Source organism: Apiospora hydei (assembly GCF_038363865.1).
Source record: "Apiospora hydei strain CBS 114990 chromosome Unknown utg000004l_segment0_segment0, whole genome shotgun sequence".
NCBI classification, from domain to species: Eukaryota; Fungi; Ascomycota; class Sordariomycetes; order Amphisphaeriales; family Apiosporaceae; genus Apiospora; species Apiospora hydei.
In genome coordinates this window covers 8,076,982-8,100,990 of record NW_027117363.1, presented here as the reverse complement: position 1 = coordinate 8,100,990, position 24,009 = coordinate 8,076,982, and the positions used below count along the sequence as shown (strand labels likewise).

Sequence of the window (24,009 nt, the reverse complement as noted above, 5' to 3'; positions counted from 1 at the left end):
CCACCGCTACCTAGTCTAACCAGCCAGACTTTCCTCCGTCAGAACGCCGAGATAGGCAATATCTTTTACCTTCTTCCCCCTCTCCACGGATTACATAGTGTTGTAGTAGTGGTAAAAAAGTAACCTAATGTTGCCAACCCGAAAGACCAATGGGCGGTTTTTTGGTGTGGCGGTGACACGGGCCTCCATGACTGGCCCAAGCGGCAATAAACAACGCGCCTAGAAAAACAAGAACCATCTCCCAATGTCCCATGGTATCAGTGGCAAAACAAGCCAGCCCCCTCCCAAGCTTTCGAAATGCAGGTATGCCTCCCAGTAGCAAAAATGTTTCGTGACGCATTACAAAGGTCGGTAGGTATATAGGTGTATCCGAATGTCCGCTGCAAAAATGGTAATGCGAAGAGGCAAAACGACGAGTGTATGCAGAATGTAAGAAATTGGAGAAGAGCGTAGGTTAGGGGTTCCGCCAAGGTTGAGTATAGTATATATATGCATAGGTGTGAGCGTGTGTGACGAAGAAGCCAGATGGCGACGTGAGCCAAGCACGGAATCAGATCATCTCCTCTTCCGTGTCGATACCCTCGTCCTCCATATCGCTGAGGGGGCCGTATCTGGCCTTGTACATTTCAAGGAGCTTGAGTTGTTTCGCAAGATCATCCAGAACTTCTGGCATGGGCGTCCTGAGATCATCCAGCTTCGTGATCGTCCCTCCACCAGCTGCGATATGTCGCACCGACAGGGTCGTGACGCAAGTCTGTTTTCATTTGTTAGTAATTGACAAACAAGTCATATCAAAGGGGTGGGGGGGACAAATGCAACTTACCTCGATACGGCTTACTTGGTGTTCCATAAAATTGAATAAGAACCGTTCGGTGACTTCGCCGCCGCGTTGCTTCATCCGCTCCAGGAGCTCCGTTTCGGGAGGCTGGAGGCCCCTACCAGAAACCTCCTCCAAAGTACTGCATAACATCTCGAGGCGCAGACTGACCTTCCATAGCGACCAGATCATCTCGGGATCGAATCCGAGCTCACTGCCGGCTTCGAGCGTCGCCGGTTTTAGGGCAGGAGCCTCGGCCGCACGAACATCCTGGTTGTGGTATTCGATTCGGCCAGCAAGGGAGTGGGGATAGAGCGAATAGATGTATTCCGGATTCTCAAGACCCTTCAGCTTCTTCTCGCCCATCTCCTTAACTTCGAAACCTTGCGAACTCAATGATTTGAGCTCGCGACGGATTTGAGCTGCAACAGCGTCGTCGTCAAAAGCGTCTTCGGTACCGCTAGCCCCGTTGCCCTTTTCTTGATACGTTTCTAGGCAGCGCTGAATCTCGGAAATGAAATCGGCCGACACCGTGATTTGACCACCATCGGCAACCGACGAGATTCGGGACGCTTTGTTGACCATGGGACCGAAGTAATCCATACGTCGCGTGACAGGGTCTATCTCAGCGACAGGTTCACCATAATGAATACCCATTCTGACTGACAATCCCTTGAAGATTGGGTTCTTATCATTGTCGAAAACTTCTTGGCACGAGACGGAATTCAGAATCTCCGATGGCCAGTTGACCTCGAGAAGCTGAGTTTGTATCGAGAAACACCAAAGGAGAGCCGATGTCGCGGTGGGGAAGGACACCATGAAGGCGTCACCTTCAGTCTTCACTTCGTAACCACCGATCCGGCGTAATTGCCGACGCATTACTTCGTTGTGCAGCTTGATGGCCGATCTCATGGCAGAGGGGTACATCTCCCACAGGTTAGTCGAGTTCTTGATATCAGTGAAGACGATAGATGGCTTTCCAGTAGGAGCAGGGACTTCTGCTTCCAGTCGATGTAGCGTCGAGTCTTGGACCTCTCCCTTGGTTCGCTTGCCTCGCTTGGCAGGGTATTGGAAGTCGTCTGGGATGCCGGATGGGTACAGTGACATGCTCTGGCCCCTATGCAGGCGTGCGGACCGTTCTTGCCGGCGCTTCAGATCCGAGACACTGATCATCATGACCATGATCTTTCCGTTCGAACCATATGCCATGGCGAGATCGCGCAACTTTTGTGAGGCGCGCATAAGATCACCTCGCTCAGATCGAGCTACATCCACTATCAAACCAGGCGTCAGGTACTCCCACAGTTCCTTTGTAGCAATCAAGACCATTTCGTCCTGTGGCGTGATGTTCATCTTGGCGACGTGGGGTGCCGCTTGAACAGCAGGCATCAGGTCTACATAGCCGAATGCTCGCGATACTTCAAGGAGATCATTGAGTCGACCTTGTCGGGACACCCATCCGCCAGCATCCCGGATGCGTTGACGTTCTGCCGGCTCGGCTGGGTCGTGCTTCCTTGTCAATATCCTGTGCGAACCATCTGACTGGATGGCCATGGCTTGCGCGTCACCGACATTGGCGACGTACAACTCTTGTGCTTGCAGGTAGACAACTGTGGCGACGCCGCCGGAATTCAGATCTTCCTTGCTTAGGACCAAAGGGGCTGCAGACCCACGATGGGCGGTTGAAGGCCGCTCTTCAGTGTGCTGGTAAGCTATGGTGACGAGGTCTTTGTTCAGAGCCAAGAATGCCCGACGGAGGGCGTCACTGGGGGTCTCGTTTTGCCGGGTTTTCAGAGCCTTGAGCTCTGTGGCAAAGATGTGGCCGAAGTTCTCATGTAGGTACTTGGCGATCTTGGAGCCGCCACTGCTTAGAGCCTGGCCATCGAAAAGTCCCAGAAGGGTTTCCGAGTCTGATGAGTTGAACCGGGGAACAACAAGGTCGATTGTAGATAAGTGTTCATTTCTACCCAGCGTGTCCGCCATACCATAAGGAAGGTGACCAGCCAACGACCCAGAAGTTCGAACACGCCTATCCTCGCTCTGGTCCGGGATGCTCGGTTGCGTAAGGGTGACGTCCATCAAGCCAAGAACACGAAGGTTCTGGAGCCTGCTGAAATCGGTATACTGCTCGCGGTTCTGTAGGCCCGTCCCAAAGCCGGTCTGCTTGATCTCTAGACGTTTGTTGCCGGACAAATTGAGATACCGCAAATTGGGGTTGAGGTTCCAGTTCCAGTCGTAGGGCACATTGGAGATGTTGTATTTGAGGGAGTTGTTTCCACAGTCGAGCACTGCGAGCTTCTTGGCCCGTGAGAAATCGGCCGGCAGGTTTGTGAACTTGTTGCCGTTGAGGTGGAGGGTCTGGAGCAAGCTGTACTCCTCTAGATCATCTGCCGGCAGACTAGTCATGTCGTTGCCAGACAGGTACAGTTCAACAAGCTGCGGCCAACTCTTGACGGTTCTTTGAGGCATGTCGCTGAGGTCATTGTAGGACAGGTTTAGAACACGCAACTCCCCCAATAAGGTGATCTGATCGAAGACATCATCGTCAAGCTGGTTGTCTGCGAGGTAGAGGTTGCGCAACGACCCAGCAAAGGTGTTTGTTAGCCTTGCAGAAAGTCCAGAATCTTTCCTGGAGGCCATTGAAGGAGCGACCGTGGTGTTACTCGACGCACCCGTTGTACTTCGCGACACGACAGATGTCTTACGGCCACCCTTTCCGTACACAGAAACTACAGAACTCTTGCGGTCTCCCCCGCCAGGAACCGGCGACGGACCCACGCTGAGCAATGTGCTTGATGCTTGGCTTGGCCGCCTGGATCCATCAGGCATAAGAAGCTCCTCCGTGCTAGAACCCGCCGAGAGAAGGCCGTTCGCACCTTTATTATTGGTGAACGCATTCGGGTTTTGTGGCTCTCCGGGCGCCTGTGGCGGACGTGAAGCAGGTTTGGGGAAAACGTCAAGCACGTTCGACGAAGCATTCAAAAAATTCCAGCCTGTTTGCCCACCAAATTTCGTTCGGGAGCTTCCGGATATTGTTGCCTCTTACATCTAGGATTCTCAGCTCATTCATGCAGCCAATCTCAGGAGGTAACTCGCCCACCGAGTTGTTTGCAATGCTGAAATGTTCCAACTTCCTCAGGTTGCCAATGGTGTTGGGCAGGGAGACAAAATAGTTCCTGTCCAAAACCAGTCGCTCCAAGTTCGGCATGTTGTTGAACGAGCCATCAATGCTGGCGAGTTGAGCGTTTGAGAGATTCAACATCTTCAACGTTGGAACAGGGCTGGAAATATCGAACTTGGTGATGGGGTTGGAGTTGAGTTTGAGGCTTCGCACCCTCTCAAAGGTACCGATGAACTGTGATATCATGTTGTGATCGGCTGAAAGGATCTCCAGCTTCGGTAATTCTGATATAACATCGATCGATGTGAGAGTATTGTACTTTAGATCCAGCTCGCGAAGGTTTGTTAACTGGCTGAAAGTGGAGGGCAGCGTGTTGGCCAGTCTGTTGTTCGTCATGACAAACTTTTCCAGGTTCCTCAACATTCCGATCTCCTCTGGAAGCGTTGCAATCGAGTTGAAACTGACATCAATGTCAACTAAGCTCTCAAGTTCGCAAAGGAACGGTGGAAGCTTGTCCAGAAAGTTCGATGACAGATTCAGTGACCGCAATGACCTGAAGCCAGAGAAGTAGGTAGGAAGGTTGTTCAGGCGGTTGTTGGCCAGGCTCAGTTTCAGCAAGCCACTCAGGTGATGTAGTTCGGCATGCTGTATTTCTTCCAAGCGGTTATTGGACACATCAAGGTATGTGAGCCGGCTCGCTCTTCCTATACTTATTGGCAATTTCCTGGCCTCGTTGCTGGAAAACTTGATGTCCCTAAGCTGAGGGCACGCCTGGATGAAATCCCGGGGCAGGTCCAATGAGAGGTTGCGCGACAGGTTGAGCGAGATGATATCGCCGGTCTTGGAATACAGCGTGATTGGTATCGTGATAAGGTTACGCCCAGAGAGGTCGACGTGGTTGAACTTGGTGGTCCTACCGAGCCCAAGATCATGAGGAGCAACAGTGAAGTCACTGTCTCTTGCCGACAGAAATAGAAAGCGGCAAAGATAACTGTTGTCTTCCCGGCCGATATCCTCTAAGCGATCCTTCTCTTCGTAGCCAACCTGCTGCAGCAGACGCTTTTGAATCAGCAGCGGGCGTTCGACAGCCGCAAGTACTCGGACCTGATCGTGCTTCTTCAGAACGATGTGGTAGTTTTCGAGGCCATCTTGAACATACGTCTTCTTAACGACGTGTGCCATGACCTCGGATACCGTAGAGTCGAGTGGTAACTGAATGGTCGCAAATGTTCCATCGGCACGGAATACACGGATGCAATGGTTGGCCTTTTTCTCTTCGGGTCGAGGCAAGGTGACGGATTGGTCTATATCTTCCGCATGTGCAGCTTGATCATCGGCATTCTTCCGGACAGCCCAGCTGTCCGGTGCATTCCATGCACCGCCTCGAGACCGGTCAACCTCGGGTGCTCTTTCCGGCTCTTTCAGGAAAAGGGTGGGATCCATAGGGGTCAGAGGCGGAGGGTGTGCGAGAATACCCTCCATGTCGCTCAAATTCGTGTCGAGGTGGAACACCTTGCCTGGATCATTTCTATCGGTCGGCCCAATGTACTCATCTTGGTCGTCGTATGGCCTATGCGCACGATTCTTCTTGGAAAAGGGGAATTTGTTGTTGAAGGTCGCGTTTCGGTTATTTTGGTACGGCCGGGAGCTCGGTGGCATTTGCGTTGACGGCGGCTGAGACATTGGTGACTGTTGCAGTTGCTGCTGTTGCGGACTTTGTTGTTGTAGCATCAGCTGCTGCTGCTGTTGTAATAGTTGCTGTTGCTGCTGCTGATACTGTATCTGCTGCTGATCCCCCTGCAATTGGTCGAATTGGTTAATAGGAGGTAAGGGTTTGTTGTTATTATTGTAGGGCGTCTGCTCTCCCAGCGTTAAATCTGTACGCGAAGAACCAGATACTAAAGAGCGGCTGGATTGTGGTAACTCTCTGAGCCGGGACGGGGCAGTGTCATCCTTTTGCTTCTTGTGCCCTCGGAATCGGTCAAAGATGCCCCGCTTGCCTTGGTGATGGCTGGAGCCAGGGGACGTCTGGCCATCGACCGAAGCAAGCCTGCTGCTTGTGCTGGGTGTTGGGCTTTGGGCTCTCTGCCGCGAGGGTTGACCCGCGGAGCCAGCGCGGTCTTTCATAGCGTAATTGCCCGTGATGGAATCGTCTCGACTGTTCACGGGCCTCAGGGAGTTTGCATCCTCATTACTCTTGTTGTGCCGGTGGTGCCCGGGTAGGTGCACTATCGAGTGACCGGATCGTGACGACGACGAGGTTTTTTGGGTGGTATCTGGCCTGCGGCGTTGTCCGCATAGCGCTCTTTGTCGGGTCCGGCGAGCATATCGCGGACGGGTGCTTCGCCGTATTTGGCGATATCGTTGGCCTCCTGATAAAGAAATGGCACTACATCGCTCGATGGAACGGGTGTGCGGGGGCGTGACGAAGACGGCGACGCGTCTCGGGTGTGGTCTGTGGCGTTTGAGTAGTTCCTTTCGCGATGCGGTCGATTGAAGGAGTAGGAACGTTGGCCGTCTTTGGAGGTGGCATTAGCAGGCAGGCTCGTCTCTGATCCATCGCGACCAGGAAACTCTTCCCCCAAAGAATCCCTGCAATTTCCTTAATCCACCTCTAGTGCCACTAGCTTTGGATCCCTGGCTGCTAGCAGTGGTTGTGCTCGCTACAGAGGGTCTTCGGTCGTCGCTGAAAGCACCTTCTGGCAACTCGTAACTTGACGTTCCCGACGGCTGGCCCGGATTTGTTGTTCGTGGCGAAATTGCACCCCCAATACCTCCCGGGCCCTGTCGGAAGGCTGGAGACAATTGCGAGGCCGTCGATAGCGCATCGCTCGAGTCGTTGTAGAAGGTCGTCCCAAAGAAGCCCGTGGGCGGATTGGACGTCGCAGCACCGTTGCCCGGCATGGACAGCCACGGTGGGATGCTATTATGTGTCGGGCTTGCTGAAGGCGAATCTTTTTGTATTTGCGGAACTCGGCCGCCAGCGGGATCTAACACGGCGAGGTCGCGACGGTAATTGGTGAGGTCGCTTCTGCGGCGCGAATCGAAGAAGGAATTGCTCGAGGCCGTAGACGCAGGCGAAAGGGTGGTACGGCTTCCGGTGGTTGAGGTCGGCGAGATCTGCGAATCTTCTTTAAACGGCCTAGACGGGAGCCGAGGCAGGGAAGCTGTCAGTTCCTGAGGACATTCATTACACTCGTATATAGTAGCAGCGCCAGCAGCTCTTCATCGGCCCAGTCGATGATTCATGCGCGCAAACGTCTGACAGTCGTAGGGATAATGTAGATCATAACACGCTCGTTTGCTTCTTCTTTCTTTGTCCGTCCATGAAACGGCGCAATGGGCAATTGGTCCAGAGTAAGCGAGACAGAGAGGCCCTTTGGCCGGAAATTCCAGGAATATAGGGTTTGGGTATGGAGAAGAAGAAAGAATGCAAGGGCCGCCTTATCCTCCCCCGAACTGGTGGCGAGCGCAAGGAAATAGCGACTGTAACATCCAAAAAGAAAAGAGAGAAAAAAAGAGGAGCAGCAGTCACGGCGCCGTCCTTGATTACTTCTGACAGAAATGACATATAGGGAATCAATACGTAGTAGACTCGACACAGACATGAACCTACTAGGCATGGACACAGGGCCCCCCGAAAGACTGGAGATGGTGGTGTACTGGACTGTAGCGCAAAGGAAACACAATTGACCCACCTGATGGTCTTGCCATTCTCATTAACTCGCAACGGTTTCGGCGTGGCCTTCTTGGAGACTGCTGAGACGGATGCCGAACGACTGGGGGCGGGCGATTCATTTCCTGCACCGGCCCTCAGCGTCATGCTCGATCGCCCGCTGCTGGAGCTCGCGAACGAGGTGATTCGCGCCTGGCTATCATCTCTCGTCATTGTCGTCGGACTGGGACCAGACTCTCAGACCGTGTCGCCAAAACCTCATGGGGGGGCTCCACTAGGAAGGAGACGCCATCAATGGTAGTGAGGGCGGTTCGGGCTAGCTAGAGTCATCGCTCCGGGGAATTGGTGTCGTGGGCGAATGTCGCGCGCAATCAATCGCTGGGAACTGTTGTGGGTGAGCGTGGGTGTGTGTGGTGGGTGAGGTGAGGTGAGTTTTGCACAATAAGCGGCGGCTAGACAATATGGCCTTGGGTAACTAAGTAAGTAGTTATGTAGGGTGAGTGTGGACGGCGGGCAAGTGTGAGGTATGTAAATGCGACGAGCGAGCAGCTGGGTTACACTAATGTGAAGGCATGTAAGGTTAGTAATGTAGTAGTGGTGGTGGTGGTGGTAGTGGCGGTGGTGGTGGTAGTAGTGATAGGCATGGAGGCCGGCTTTTGGGAAGTGATGTGTGCAAGCGCAACAGCAGACAGAAGTTTGCTGTTGGTATATGCCCTGTACCTCTCTCTACCTAACATACAGCAAATGCACCTCCAGCGCTTTTGCGCTTTTAGCTCCTCAGTAGATTTGAGTGACTTGAGCAATTAAATTGATTCGGTCTAGATAAACCATATATGGGGGCATGATTGGTACGGGGTTGGATAATGTACACATGACAACTAAGACAATTACAACCTAGTGGTTGATCTTTTGACCCGGCGCGACTCTGTAGGTATACTTGTGAATGGAGACGCCTGCATGAGATATACCTACAGCTTGTCTATAGATGCTACATACTGACATCAAATAGCTAGCTATCCTACGTTGGGACACAAGAAACCACACCCAGGCCGCTCGAGACAAGCATTCGCACCCAGGCTCGTCGTGTGTTGGTTGGTTGTCCGTCCCATCTATGCTTTGCGCTTTGCCTCAACGTAGACTTGTTGGCGTCCCGTCTCTTGAAGCCTAGCCAGCCTATGAGGTGGGAGGCAGGTCTCGTTGCGCAGTGGGATTTCGCAGATTGGAACTTCGATGAGAGGCGTCCGGGAAGGCGTCTGATTGGTGCTGCTGGCGAGGTACCACCAAGCTGACGAGCGTCGAGACCCATGGAGGCCAATTGGATGGAGGGGCATGTTCACCCACAAATGTCACCAATCCACCTTAACCTATGTCCATTGCAAACTGGTGTGCAGGGGTGGATGCGCGAGGTGCAATGGCTTCCAAGTGTTGCGGGCGATCAGCCCTGGGAGACGATCAGAGAGAGAAAATTTGTCGGCTCACCGGGTTGACTGCAGTGGCATCTATCAAATCAACGCGACTTGGATGGGTCGGTCATGTTCAAAGGATACGAAACTCTATTATTCCAAGGCAGATGAATATGTGCCCACTACTAGGATGGAGTCCGAGAGTCTAAGAGGCGCCTTGCCTCGCACCTGGCGCCTGGGTTCCGTCACAATTCTGTCCAACGGTAAACGTAAACCCAAAAAGTCTTAAGCCAACGGGAGGCTGGGACCCTCTCCGGAAAAGCTTGAACCAAACTTGTTGCATGCGGATGTCGATGCAGCTCCTGCTGTCAAGAAGTTCAATGCGACTCCGGAGTCCAGATGCTCTTCAGTCAACGTTGACTACGGATGTTGACGCGTTGCCCGTCTTGTCTTGCCAGGGCTGGCTGTGTCGTCCATCAACTGATGCTGGCTGCCATCGATTGATCGGTACCCCACGAGGCTTGGCGGGCCGCGAGACGAGACACACATAACAACATTTGCATCTCGAGACAAATCGAGCATGGGCCAGTCCGGTGTCCTTGCCCTCTTAGCTGCCGGGTCTTACTCCCGCAGAACCCGCAGAAATGACCTCCACTCTGGAACCCAGCTTGAGGGGTCCCTCAGTGGTTTGATGGATGGTGGACACAAATCGTACAGTAGCACCTCCAATACTCCGTAGTGTACCATACATCCGAGGGCAATTAAAACCACAATGCGATCTGTTCAAATTGGTCGCCGACAACAGCAGCTTAGAACGTAGAATCTTCAGAGTACGGACACCACGGCCCCTTGATGCAGAAAGTGCCTAGCCTGCGTGGCGCAAGAGTCTACCTAGGCTGGGTCTTGCTGACGAGTCTGGAAGCCTGTCACGACGCGACAAGGCCATGCCATGGCCTAAATTGCTGTGAGCTGTCAGATGCTCTAGCAGTATTCAACATGCGCTGGGCATTCTGCACGAAATCCAGCTGTGTATACCTCTTCAAGTACACGTGCTTGCCTTCCTCGGGCTGCATATTTATTTATTTCCCTCGATATAGGCGTATAGGCGGGAGGTACTATCGAGCTACATAGCTACCGGCTAGGTATACGTCGTGTCGTATACCCAACCACTAAACAGCTTGGGATACCGACAACCTGGGTTTGGCCTGAATCGTTCTGTTATAAACAATACAAACAAAGAAGGAATAGCTAAGAGCGAACCCGAATCAGTAGACACGACCATAGAAAGGTAAAAGACGAGAGATGGCAGCCACACATGGCACTGACTGGCTGAAGATGCCGTCTCGTGCTAGTTATTCTCAGACGTGATGTGATGTGTTGGCAGCGAGAAAGCCCTTGCCCCGGTGCCAATCGCTGCTGCTCCTCCCTTCTGGCCGTCCACGCTTGCGCTGCATGCCATGCGGGCACATCCCGCACACAAAAGGCGCTCCCGCTTCTCGGTATCCGAATAGGGCAACCTCCAACCTCCAAGATTCCGGTGGTCCGTATCACGTACCTATGTAAGCCACATCACATCTGCATATTCTGTATTCTATATGACATCGGACCAAACGACACTGCTACTGGATGGATACATGTGCTGTCTTACACACCACTACCAGTAATGCGATGTCCAAGGTCTCATCGATCTATCCAATCGATCATATCGGGAGTCATCGAGGAAGCTTCGTTTGTAGACGGCTTGGTTTTGCCCCGTGCTTCCTTTTCCTCCCTATTCCTGTCTCCTTGCATACATACATGCAGACTCTACATTTCTCACTTACACTGCTCATGGGGTCGCGGGTTTTCGACTCATACAAATCGCCGGCGCGGTCACGCATGAGTTGGTCCATGCTGGGGCCATTGCCGATCCCCCATCGCGCACCCAGGATTTAAGCGTTACATTGGATTTGGACATCAAATAGGATCGACCTGTGCGTCATCAACAACCAGATTCATGAGCTACACATGCATTAGAACCGGCATCTGGGTCAGCAAAACCGTGCCAATACACTGGCAATACCTTGGTAGCTTGGAACAAAGCATTGTGCCTGATATTTCTTTGGCGAAAAGAAACTTTCTTTTTCTTTTTCTCACCTCGAATTCGGCCCCATAATCCGACAAAAACATAGGATGGTGTTGTTGTTCCATCCCAACGATCGGTGCTTGATTGACAGGAAACCAAAATGTCTACTGGCGGCTCCATTTCGCCGCCGCAGTCTGCCTCGCTAGTCCCCGTCCTAAAGGTTAAGGAGATGCTGGCATATGTACTATGTGAACTGCCAAATTCTCATATTGATAGAGCTTTAACCTCAACAAGAACTCGAGGCCCGTTCGGCACGGCGGCTACCCGTCCTGCCAAGCCATCACTGCAAGATTGCATCCACTTCCAGTTACACACAGATGAGCATAAGCCGACCTAGTGACGGTAACAAAACTATGCCCCGGACCAAAGGTATGTGATCTGTGCTTGTCTATGGCCACGAGAAGAGTTGAAACGATGTTTTTCCCTATACGGGGCAAGCCGGCGCCTATCTGCTGCAGAGTGTGTTCGATGTGCGTGCAAATATTGTTTGGGGATCCGACGATGGCGCCGATGCTCCAGAACTCGGCCAGCAGGCTCTGGCAATGCGGAACAGTTGGTCGACCGACGTTCAAACACTAGGCAGGCATGGCCTTCGGAACTAGAAATGCTTCCCACAGTTTGTTTACGTCTTAAATGCCATTGTCAAGGCCAGGTTCCTCGTCAGAAAGTGGAACTCAACTCGGAGCTTTATATTGTTGTCAGACTACAAACTTACCTCTCTAGAAGCTAGGTTCCTAATTTGGCTATGTAATGGATGTATGTTGACTTCAACGTATGTATACTATATCGGCCGACTGCGCCACCAGACAAAGACGCTCCACAACTCTAGGATAGCAAATGGAATGCTTCCTATATAACGGATGCAGTTCTACTAAGCAAACTTGCCACGCTCTAGAGGGCAAGTATCGTATGGCCTGAGTGGTATCATTCAGTCTTCGTCATCGCTGCCCCTGACAACGACGTCTTTGGTTTCCTCGTGCAGAACATCGCCCAAGCCGCTACTCTCTTGCATGATCTTTCTCGCGTCTTCTTCGTCGACATCCATATCTTCCATAATCAAGCGGACTGCCAACTCTGGAACGAGGACAGACTGTACGTATCCCGTGTATGTTCTAGCAGCGACCAAGTGATCCTCGATCGCGCGTTTCCGTACAGTGTCCGAGAAAGAGTGCAAGATGAAATCCGTCATTAGCCGCAGCCCCCGCGGTCCGTAGTATCCTGGCGTAAGGCTCTCATCAGTCTTGAGCAACGTCCTATCCTTCCCGGTTTCAACCTTGTTGCTAAGTAGAGAAGCGAAGTGTGATGACCTCTTGCCCTCCAAAACACCTTTAATGAAATCCTTGTGTTCCGTGAAGCGAGCTTCAAGCCCACCCCAATCGACTTCGGGGTATTTGTTGGTCTTCCGGGTTTCCTCGGCCTCTCTGCGCTTATGTGACAGACAGAATGTGGTTTGCTGCCTAATGGTCATCCTGCCACGGTTGGTGTATCTTTTCAGTAGCTTGGAGTCCACTGTCTGGCCACACATTGGGCAATGCGCGATGAGTGAAGGCTGTTGTCGATCGATGTTTCCAAGTAAATCATCGTCGCTACTAAGTTCCGACTTCAGCCCCTCATCTAATAATCCATCGTCCATGAAACCTAGCCGCTGAGTACTGAGAACTTCGGTTCCTTCCATTGTATCAGCTATCGAGTCAAGTCCGTCAAGTTGGGGGACCTTGAACGCAGGCCGTTTTCGAAGCTTCTCTGCTTCGACTTTGGAGGTGTTGTCCTCATTGCGGCCCTTTGGCGTCATCCCATCATCCGAGTCCGAATTGATTCCATCGGAGTCATCAGCCACGGGTGGCTTTCTAAAAGAAGGTCGCTGCTTTGGCTTGTGTTTGGAGGAAGCTTTGTCAGGACTCGAAGATGGAGACTCTATGGTGTGCGTAATCAACTTGGGCCTTGATGGAACTGCCTTCTCAGGGGAGGCACTGGGAGATTCGGAAAGGCTAGGCCTTTGAAACTCGGCCCTTTTAGACGATTCTATTATGGCGTTAGTTATATCGTGCTTTAAGAGGCAACCCATGCAACAGACCTTGCGGTGCAGACGAGTTTGGCGCCGAGTTCTGCGACGACCGTCGAGAGCTTTTCCCAAATGTCTTATTGGGTTTGGAATTCTTCACAAAGCCAGACTGGTCTTCGAAGTGCTTCCCCTCAGTCTTTTCTGTGGATGTTCTTGGGCGCCCGGCAAGTTTCGGTGCCCGGATGTGTGCCCTCCCTCTGGCCCCGCGTGTTGCAGATGCAGCGGTTCTAGCCCGTACGTTTCTTTGCACGCCAGGCTCAGAGGATCGACTTCGCTTCCTCTCTTGAAAGTTGGTCTTTTTCATTTCATTCTTCCTCGGCGGGCTGTCGTCTGAATCCGAACCTTGGCACTTAACCTTCGGCGCCGCTTCCGACTCATCATCGCTGGATAGTGGCGGGGCAGTTATATCTTCTATGTCTTCCGCGTCCTCCACCTTGGGTTCTGGCTTTCCATTGAAAGTCGAGAGTAAAGAACCCTCGACTTCCCTAGTAAGTCCGACTCGTCGGCTCATCGTAGCGACCACCGAGATGAAGAGAAGTCCGAAATCACAGCACTAATCCATCAAGATGAACTCATCCAGACAATCGGAAATCAGCTCTGGCAGTTAAAGCGTGCAGTGATCAATGCAAGATAGTTGGAAAAATGTGGGCGAAGGACATGTGAGATTCAAGTTGGGAGGAAGGACCGATGAAGAGGGAGAAGTCCAGATATCGGAGGAAGGTACGCAATTGACCAATTCAACACCACAGACTCCTTGGAAATTGGTATCAATGATGGATTGGGAAGTCCAATACCATATATTCCACTGTGCAGGTATTGGCCGGGGCCCAGTCAGGTCCAAACAATCTGATTGATATGTTGTAGTGCATGCAAAGTATGTACTTACAGATGATATAAGCGGGAGGTTTATCGGTACTGGCACTGCAAGTGCAGCGCGCGACGCGACAGGGCCTCTAGCGGGAAACTCCGTGCTCTGACAACCCCCAATCATCATCCCTGCAACCCGACATTGAGTTCCTGGCGTTTGCTAGTCATCGCCAACGCCAACATCAACACACTGAATTAGAAGCAGCCAAGCGAAAGACAAGCTACCTCTCACTCACACTGCGGTAGCGCATACATGCCATCTGCCTCTACGTATTGCATTTGGGTTCGAACAAATACACAAGTTGGTGCCGATATATCGCAATGGCCCTCAATCGCAAATACTCTGCCCTTCCGGATCTAGTGAGTTAGCAACATTCGCCTCGCCCCTGAATCAAGCGACTGACGAGCTTCAGGACACTGCTCCGGACATTTACGAAACGCCAGAGCTCACAGACGACAATTCTACTGTCCCGGTAGGTTGCGGCAGAAATATCAACACGTCATTGCTTTATTCTAAATCATCTTAGACAACTACAGGACGCTCCCATTCCGACGAGGAGTTTGACGACGATGATGACGATACAGACGGCATCTCTCGCTCGCGCCTTCGCATAGATCAAGCCCGGTCACGATTCTTGCCCGCACGAGTCGATGCCCGCGACGTGGACTTCTCAGACCGCCTGAACACCAAACGGAAATCCTACAAAATCTCCAGCCGCCGCCAGAAGGTCCTTGAAGATGGCACACAGCAGATTGGCGATCTGAGCGACGAAGACGAGAGCGAAGACCTGGAACGAAAGCTCGCGCGGCTCAAGCGCGAAATTGAGGAAGCCAAAGAAGAGTACAGCAAACAGCAGCAGGAGCAATCGAGTGGCGATGGGGGCGTACAAGAGGAAGACTTGGCTTCTCTAAGCCGAGCTTTGGATGAGATGTCTACGGCGCCTACGAAAAGAACCACTCCAACGGCTGTGCCCGCAACAACAAAACCAGCGGAGACGGCTTCGGAAGCCATGTCCAGCGCCAACGGAGCTACTTACACCATTACTTACGCGCCCGACTACGAGCAAAGCCATGCGCTGGCCAAGGCGGCGGACTTTGATCGACGTCTCGTTCTCCTAGAGAAGGCCATTGGCATTGCTTCGTCTGCTTTGCCTGACGCCGAAGACAGTCGCATGCCGCGTGCTATAATGCCGACTCTGGATACACTGCAGAAGCAGATCTTCACATTGTCAGAGGCGTCGACTACTTCTCTCGATAGCATCAGCAGACGGGTCCGAACCCTTGCATTGGATGCTGAGCAACTGGCCAAGAATAGAAGAGCAGCAAAGGATGCTCAAGAAGCACTTGTGTCCCCAGGAGGTGGTCCTGCTGAGCCCTTGGAATCCGACAGCTCGGAGCAGACGGCCAAAGTCAATGCACTGTACGGCACCCTGCCTACAATCGAGAGCCTCAGCCCGCTACTGCCGCCTCTTTTAGATAGACTGCGGTCACTCCGTGCCATTCACGCGGACGCCGCGGTGGCAAGCGAAACACTTGAGCGTATTGAGACCTCGCAGGGCGAAATGGCCTCGGAAATCCAGCAATGGAGAAGTGGGCTTGAGAAGATTGAGGGTGCTATGCGGGAAGGCGATGGCGCTATGGAGTCTAACATGAAGGTGGTGGAGGGCTGGGTGAAGGATCTAGAAGCGAAGATGGCCAAGTTATCGTCGTAATTGGTTGGCTTTTCGGCCTGGCTGCATTGAAGCTGATACAGAGAATGAATGCCTGATACCCTCAACTTTGACCGAATTATAAATTAATCCATTTCACGACGCCGACAAGAAGAATGTGATCACAATGTCCTCTTTTTGCATTGCATGTCCAGTAGGTATTCTGAAGCAAGAAAGGTTGCATTTGAATGCTGGATCAATTCGACTGATGGATCTCTTGTTGATACCTGATAGCATCCAATCCATCAATGATGGAATCAATTGATGGCTAGTGAACCTTCTACCTTGCCGATGACTAACCTTAGCTAGGATACTTTAGGTGCAAGTGCCCTCCAGCTGGCTGACATTCAGAAAGGTGGGGCTGCTGGATTTGGTATTTCCAATTGGCAGTAAATTTTTTGGTGGGCGAAAAATTACCCTTTCCCAAGTGCGACCCCGGTCAGTGAAGTCCCTCCATACCATACTACCGACTTTGACATAATTCCACGACTACACTCCTCGTCGACGACATCCATATCCCACCGATCCTCCTAGACTCAGAACAGACCTGCTGTCCAAATCGCAAAAATGGATGCCTCTTCCAAGCAACCCGTCAAGCTCGTCAAGGTAAGCGCCCATTCTGTCCTCGACCGCACATCGAAACTGCGAAAATCCGCACCATCGCACACACAACTAGATGGAATTTTGGACCTGCCCAAACCGTCGCATTCAACCACCACCGAAACCACGGAATCTTGCTAACGATGGCCTCTTTCATTTAGGTGACCCGAGTCCTCGGCCGTACCGGTACGAATCGAACCCCGCAGAAAATTGAAACGGCGTGAACGATCGGAATTACTAAAACGCAATAGGTTCTCGTGGTGGTGTCACCCAGGTCCGTGTTGAGTTCATGGACGACCAGACCCGAAGCATTATCCGTAACGTATGTACCCTTTGTTATACCTGGTATTTCTTCTGAGCGCCTGACTAACTTGTCTTTCTCCTTCTAGGTCAAGGGACCCGGTATGAACATTCCTACGAGCAGATCTCGAACTGCGCACCAAAAGTACCAAGCGAGAGCGATACTGACCAAATGACTCTGTAGTTCGTGAGAACGACATCCTGTGCCTGCTCGAATCCGAGCGTGAGGCTCGCAGACTCCGATAAGCAAGGAAAATCGGTGGTTGGGGACAATGGGCGTCTGAGAAGGATCTGTTCTATTAGGCTTCGGAAAAGTCTGTCCCATCATTGCAGTATGGTACTGCATTTTTGCGCATCACTTTTGGTAGGGCGTCATCTGGCTCTAGGGGCATTCTGAAGACAAAAATCAGACAACATTCACGCGACGAATCCGACGATTACGTGAAACGCCACACTTCTCGATTTGTTGCATGTGCAAGGACGGGCTGGGTCCAGCAATGGCAGGCTCGAGTGAGCTACGGTATCGCAATGGGTCATTCCTAGGTTGCCATATCAAAAAATCACGATAAGTCACAGCAAATCGGTGCAATCTTGTGTGTCACGTGTTTGCGGATCTCCGGCCGAGCTTGAAAAGAACTTTTTCTGTCCCAAATTCTTTCACTCAACTTCAACTTCACTTCACTCCAACCATCAAACAGCTCTGGACAACAATTGGTAAGTCAAACAATCCCCTCTTCATCTCTTCACCGTTGTTATGATGCATAAAAATAGCATGTATTACCTGACTACCTGATGTAATATTTTATCACCAAGATCTCTGACAAACAACCCCTCCAACACCACTTTTATTGATACACAAATATTGGGACTCAAGCTAACTGTTCCAAAGTCTAGTCACCTGTCCCTGCTCTTGTATTCGATATGGTTCCAAAACCGCCAATGGGACATTTCAATGTTCTCTACTTTGCCAGTGCAAGCTCCTTCACTTCCATGGAGAGCGAATCTTTGCCGGCACCCCTCCCTCTGCGTAAACTTTTCGAGACCTTGGAAGAGAAGCACCCAGGCATCAACGCCAAGATTCTCGACTCCTGCCTTGTGACTGTGAACCTGAATTATGTCGACATACCCAAAAAGGACGACGATTCCGACCAAGTGACCATAGAAGAAGGCGACGAGGTGGCTATCATTCCTCCTGTTAGTTCTGGGTGACTATCACCGAGTTTGCCGGATCATACCCTATCAATATTATTTATTTCCTGGCAATCAACGTCTCTCGTGGTCCATATTGTGTCAATGCTTTGATTTTCGTCGATCTTTTGCATTCCTCATACGGTTCCTGGTTTGGCTGCATGGCGAACACTTGTCACGCGATTGCATTTGTTCTGCAGCGGTTGTACTTGAGGCCAACCAAAAGACCTCATGCTCCAAAAGCTGCCCACCGGCCTCATTAAAGAACTGTCTAGTTTCTGGACACAGACGCCGGCCTCTGGATGACGCATACGTGGCCGATTTGCATGGCCGATTTGCATAACCTTATTCAAAGCGCGCTCATTGCTGGACACATGTGCTCGACAAGGACCATGAGTCGGCACAGCTTGTGCTGTAGAAGGCGGTTTGCGATTGAATTGGCATGGACTCCTGCAGCAGACACTTGTACTCGCATCCCATCTTTGAAAGAGCAAATGGGTGCTGTACAGTGGAAGATCTGGGGTGGATGTTCTATGCAGGTACAACGGCTCTCGTTCGGTGTTGCGGGGTCTCTGATACACTCAAAGATTGGCTGGGTTTAAAGGAAGCTTTGGAGTTCAATGTCGGCTTTGGAAATTTCAGAGCCACCTGGCACCATATAGTAGCCGTGGCAAGTAAAGATCATTTGCGATATCGACGCCTAGTCCAACTCGTCTCACCTGCCATTGGCCATCAGGGAGACTGGGGAGCCTCATGGGGTGCTTATCGTTAAGACTAGAAGAATATGATAATCTGAGGACCTGAATGCAAATTGCGAAGACCACATCACTTATCAAAAGGAAAGCTGTACCTCTGATTGAGAATTCAAATGATCTACTCGCCGAGACGTGAATTCGCTGTACCTCACCACAAAGATATAAGCTCCAAAGAAATGTATAACGCATACTCTCAATCTTCGACAGGTAGGTGCTTTTCGGTTGTGATGTCTTTGAGATTGAGTAAGTATTGTGAGTGGTAACCGGTATCCAGATCGTGAATTGTCACGGCATACAGAGCACAAATAGTCCTCGAAATGGGATCAAGTAGCTTGATTTTCATCTCAGTATTATTTTGAGCATCTATCTGTCTAGTCGTGCGCCCTGCTTCTATTCATCCGGGAAGAAGAGAGATCAATTTGCGAACGATCGTAGCATCTTTGCAATGAGCATTAGAGCAAATTGCGAACTTGTTTGCCTGGTTCTTTGCTCCAAAAAACAGGAGGCCGGTCGAGGGGACTGCGCACGTCGTACAAAAAGTATGGCAGCTGCGGTCAGGAGCAAGAATCTAAAGTAAATCTTTATGCCTTTCTTTGAGCACGTTGCTTTGCAAGCACCAGATCTTCTTCACCTTGCCCCTCAACTTAAAGCGATCCAAATATCCAGACATGCGATGTTTTATCTTGAAAATGTCGTTTTTATTCAACGGGTCTCATGAAAAGACTCAAGACGCATTGCCTAGCTGCATCAAGCGATCGCCAGCCCTGTGGTTGGCGTACTCGTAAGCCTTGGACCCGGCAGGGAATGTCCCGTTAGCCGCCCACAAGTCGATCATGGGCTGCATAGGCTCCAACTCCTGCGGCTTAAGCATATCAAGAGCGCAAGCTGTCAGGACAAAGTGAGAGAAACAGCTGTTGAGCTGCTTCTCGAGGTTGAGGTGATAGAAGGGATCAATGAAGTGAGCCCAGTAGAGGTGAGCATAAACCCGGAACATCTGTCTAAAGATAGTCTGGCAGACATCGACGAAGTTTTCCGGGAAGCCACTTCGCTTGCCAACCCAATCCCGTTCACCAGGGTTGGTCAGCTGTGATAGTGGCGTAGTAGTGATGGAGGGGTTGTGTGCAAAGGAGACGCCGCTGACATCCGTGGGGAAGATGTTGGTATCATCGATTTTCCCCGAGATCCAGCGCTGCATAAGCGTGATATACTCATAGGCAGGGAGCTCAACGGGCTCCCGCTCCTTGTTGAGCCAAGTAAATGAATGGTTTCTACGAACATCAGCAACTGGAGTATAGTTCAGGGGAGTTCATCATGACATACGCGCCGGCAGACATCCGAGGGCATGTCTTAGCATTGCAAATAGTGTTACCGTCTTCCTCCTTCTCATGGATAACTCGCACGAAATTCCAGAGATTTCTGTAGTGCTCGACGACTATATCGGGTTGTTGGTAACGGGCTCTTCGAATCAGTCAAGCGTCAGAAAGACTTACCTTGGTGAGCAATCCATTCTCCTTGGTCGACGGTCTTGGGGCGTGCACTCAGTGTCATAAAGTTGCCTTTGACAATGTGCTTCGCGTAACCGGGATTCAGCCACAAGGGCAGAGGGCGAGGCAGATGGTATGCGCTCAAGACATCATCGCCACCCGCGCCGTTGGAGCCCACTGTACTGTCATCCATGCCCATTGCTAAGGACGGTGAGCTTTGGAGTGGAGGAATCTTGGGTGCTAGACTGGTGGAAGACTGGCTGCTTTGAGGAGTGGTGACGGGAGAGATGGGTTGACCGCTGTTGCTGGAAACGGAGCTCTTCTGACCTGAACCTGATGGAGCCTTCGAAGTCCCCCCTGAAGCGGGCGTTACTGAGGCGAGAATGTCAGTATGGTGACTTGGGCGTTGCTACCGAAGTGGCCTGTCGAAAGCACGTAGCAAGTTGGTAGCCTTGTCACTTGACGTACTTGCGATGGAGTGTTGCTATAACAACACCTTGGAGCAGCAGAAGAAGAAGAAGGGGAAAAAAGGCAGCTGACGACCTAGTCTAGCCTATGCCCCTTGTACGATTTTGACTCTGGCAGCCTGTTGGCGCCAATGAGGTGGCGTCGTAAGAATGGGTTCGATATGGAGAAGCAACTGAGGGGTAATGGAGTCCGGTGACAACGGTGACTTGTCCAGAAGCAAGTCCAGAGGTATCGCCAGTCAACAAAACTCGGGCTGGATGAGAAACGCTTGTGATATTAAAAGGGATTCGGATTCTGGGAGACAAGCACTGACTCTCCCCCACTGCTGGTTGCTGGGTGGTTCACCCCCGGTGCTCACGTGATGGGAGCGACCCTGGAAGCTGCTGGACCCAAGGGGGCCGTCAATAGGACGGGCGGGTATGGTGTCAAGTAACGCTGATCGAGTAGCGGAACCAGTCTTAGAGGCTGGACGGCATGCCAGCAGGGAAATATGGGCACTGGAACGGAGGATGGAAAGCGACCCGGCGACACAACGAGCATCCATTGCCTCGCCCTCGCCTCACTTGAAGCAGGCAAGCAGCCCATCCCCCACTTCGCACTAGGGGACCAAGAAGCGGAAACGGCATAAAATACAGGATAGGCCGGTGGGAGGCCACCATGCACCTGAGCCGACTGGCCAGGCAATGGCCTCGGATATGAAAAGACTATGAAACATTTGTACTACTTACATCCCAGAAAAGAGGTTCGACATTTTCGCTCGCGAGGACCAGAAGGGCGGCGCGGTAATGAGCGGAGAGACAGAGACAGAGACCAAGGCAGGATAGCAGCCCGGAGGTCGGCGTTACGGGGGGTGCAGCGTCTTGCGTGTGACCGGACAGATCAGTGCGACGCCCAGAAGATGAGGGCCAGATCTAGGAGAGATTGGAGGAATCTTAGGAGGCGGATGGAGGGGTGAGAGGGTTCCTGATATTGTGAGCCCGATGATCCTCGAGTTGGTTCAAACCGCCCAAGGGCACAGAAAGGAGGTGCAAAGGGACGGCGGCGCTAGACTGCTCCGAGACAGATCGCCCAGTGCACGGGCCTGTAGAGCCTCAGTGTCAGGTTTTGGTCGACTCCGTGAAGGAGATGAGGGAGGAGCTTGAGCCGGGGAATTCTGGACATGGGTACGCTGTACGCTTATCGATAAGACGGGCTGTACCTGCTGTAGGTAGTCTGTATCCTTCCAGTAGGTACCTCAGGTAGGTACTTGCTGCAATTGAATGCCAGGTGCAGGTGGTGCTTTTGGTTAGGTAGCTGCTAACCCATTTCACGACCGCCCTCCAGCACCAGCCAGCCTCAGCCTCGCGTTGCAGATCCATCCATCTGGAAGCTCTCCCCATTGATTACAACACCTGAATTTTTTTTTTTTCGCGTGTTGATCTAGCACGACTGATCAATCGCAGTTTTTCAACTTTAAACAGCAAGCAGTCTTGGCCAGGACTTTTGCACCTCTCATTTACGAAGTTGAGCAGCTTCATACCCTACGCTTCTCTTCTCGCGGTCCCCAAGCGCGCTTCTGTTGTGCGTCACAAACGCCATCATGTCTGACGTAGAAGACCCCTCGATCTTGCCGACGAAGGCGGCGACGACCTTTTCGGCGATGGAGATCTCGATGACGACCTCCAGTCGGAGGCTGGCAACGGTCGCGTCGTGAGCGAGAAAGACCTTGCCTCGGACGAGGAAGCTGATGAGCAGAGCGGACGGGAGGATGCCGATGTGGATATGGACGCGCAGCCAGAGCAAGTGCGAAACCGCCTAATAATGACGACGCCAATGTATCGGCATCGCACGCCACGAAGTAAAGACGGAACAGTAAGTTGACAGCACTTCAAGCTTGGGAGAAGCCCATGAATTTGCCCACTGACGAATCCACTAGTTGCAATCTCTCAAAGTTCCCAGCTTCCTCCGAGTCGCGGCCGAAACCTACGACCCAGACACATTCGAGGTCACTCAAGATGAGCTAGACAACGCCAAGAGCGAGAACCCCAAGGTCAAGATCAGACACCAGAGAGATGCCTCTACCGGCAAAATGAAGAGCAATGCCGTCATTTACAGATGGAGCGATGGGTCCATGACCCTTTCAGTTGGTTCGGAACATTACGAAATCACGAAGAAGCAGATGGCCCCTGCTCTGGACAAGCCCTACCAGGAACGACAGGATGCGCATTATTACGGAGCTTCGGCCCTGGTATCTAGTAACCTATTCCTGACAGTAGGACATGTAACGGAGCAGTATACGGTTCAGCCCAACAGAAACATGCAAGACGACGCCCTGGCCGTGTTCGCCAGCCGAATGGCCGAAGTAGCTCGCGGCAAAGCCCAAGGAGCCGACAAAATCTTCACCGCCACCAAAGATCCCGAGCTGCAGCGCAAAGAAGCGGAGATGGCCGAGAAGGAGCGGATGAAGGCGCAGCGCCGACGTGAGAACGCAGCTGCCAAACTCGAGACTCGCACTGGGGGTTACCGAAGTGCAGGGCTGTCGATTGGCGACCTCGAGGGCGGTCGCAGACCAGGGGCCAGCGGTCGCAAGCGGGGACAGCCAGGAGCCTCGCGGGCTAAGAGGCGAAAGCCTGAGTATGACTCGGATGATGATCTTCCGGCCGGCCGCGGTCGCGGTGACGAATACGACCGCGAAGACGACTTCATCGCGCCCAGCGACGATGAAGGCGCGAGCGACATCGAGGAAGACGTGGATGACCTGCTCGACGACGACGAAGAGGAAGAAGAAGCCCCACGACGCAAGCGGCAACGGACTGTGGAGGATGATGATGCTGACGCGGATGCGGACCCCGATGAGGTCGGCGCAGCCCCTGCTGCGGACCGAAGCCGTAGACGCCAGATAGTAGACGATGACAGCGAGTGATCTTGCGGAAGGAGCAAGGGATGCGTTCCGGAACGATATAATAACACCATTTCTGTATACTATTGAGAATCGTCATGCGGTAGCCGTTCTAAATCACTGCCCTTACAGACCGACCACATGGGTTGGCTACATGGCAAAGCCCGGATAGTGAATTCATAGAGAGAGGTCTCAGCCAAGCATTTCGGTCCCATACGGCCGGCCAGTTGACCAGCATATCCGTTAAATAGAGTCGACCGAAGCGGATGCGGGTGGGCAAGCAGCACGGATACAGCCAATGCTTATTAGGCAGTGTAAGTATTGGGTGGTGGTGGTGCATGGCTTGCAAGGATCAGTCGCCTATTTGGGCGCAGGGCGGTGGAGAGGCTCCGTACATGTACAAACTACCTACCTACCGTCCATCCCCAACAAGCACAGTACCTAAGGTTAACCTGCTTTCACATGCCAACGGAACACACTTATTAACATCGAACCGGCCCTCGCACGCTACACTTTTTAAGCATCAAGAACTCAATGGTTACAACGTGCAACGGCT

The 24,009-nt window shown here is 52.1% G+C and overlaps 6 protein-coding genes across 6 annotated transcripts; 3 read left to right on the top strand and 3 right to left on the bottom strand.

The window, feature by feature from the left end:
- Positions 1-550: 550 nt before the first annotated feature.
- PG997_005037 (adenylate cyclase) lies at positions 551-7,827 on the bottom strand (the record flags this gene model as incomplete). Its single annotated transcript, XM_066809352.1, has 6 exons — positions 551-754; positions 824-3,739; positions 3,864-6,096; positions 6,168-6,456; positions 6,713-7,080; positions 7,637-7,827. 6 exons carry the CDS (start codon positions 7,825-7,827, stop codon positions 551-553), a joined length of 6,201 nt encoding a protein of 2,066 aa, XP_066672970.1.
- A 4,243-nt stretch (positions 7,828-12,070) lies between these two features.
- PG997_005036 (uncharacterized protein) lies at positions 12,071-13,715 on the bottom strand (the record flags this gene model as incomplete). The annotated part of the gene is made up of 2 exons (XM_066809351.1): positions 12,071-13,164; positions 13,217-13,715. The coding sequence occupies 2 exons, from the start codon at positions 13,713-13,715 to the stop codon at positions 12,071-12,073; spliced, it is 1,593 nt and encodes a 530-aa protein (XP_066672969.1).
- A 677-nt stretch (positions 13,716-14,392) lies between these two features.
- On the top strand, positions 14,393-15,783 carry PG997_005035 (uncharacterized protein; the record flags this gene model as incomplete). The annotated part of the gene is made up of 3 exons (XM_066809350.1): positions 14,393-14,431; positions 14,485-14,544; positions 14,599-15,783. The coding sequence occupies 3 exons, from the start codon at positions 14,393-14,395 to the stop codon at positions 15,781-15,783; spliced, it is 1,284 nt and encodes a 427-aa protein (XP_066672968.1).
- A 564-nt stretch (positions 15,784-16,347) lies between these two features.
- PG997_005034 (uncharacterized protein) lies at positions 16,348-17,889 on the top strand (the record flags this gene model as incomplete). The annotated part of the gene is made up of 4 exons (XM_066809349.1): positions 16,348-16,386; positions 16,542-16,566; positions 16,632-16,702; positions 17,575-17,889. The coding sequence occupies 4 exons, from the start codon at positions 16,348-16,350 to the stop codon at positions 17,887-17,889; spliced, it is 450 nt and encodes a 149-aa protein (XP_066672967.1).
- Positions 17,890-19,347: 1,458 nt separating this feature from the next.
- On the bottom strand, positions 19,348-20,516 carry PG997_005033 (uncharacterized protein; the record flags this gene model as incomplete). Its single annotated transcript, XM_066809348.1, has 3 exons — positions 19,348-19,891; positions 19,944-20,055; positions 20,114-20,516. Coding segments are annotated over 3 exons (1,059 nt in total), but the record flags the coding sequence as incomplete, so codon positions are not given.
- Positions 20,517-21,734: 1,218 nt separating this feature from the next.
- PG997_005032 (uncharacterized protein) lies at positions 21,735-23,477 on the top strand (the record flags this gene model as incomplete). Its single annotated transcript, XM_066809347.1, has 3 exons — positions 21,735-21,745; positions 22,168-22,426; positions 22,491-23,477. 3 exons carry the CDS (start codon positions 21,735-21,737, stop codon positions 23,475-23,477), a joined length of 1,257 nt encoding a protein of 418 aa, XP_066672965.1.
- Positions 23,478-24,009: the final 532 nt, after the last annotated feature.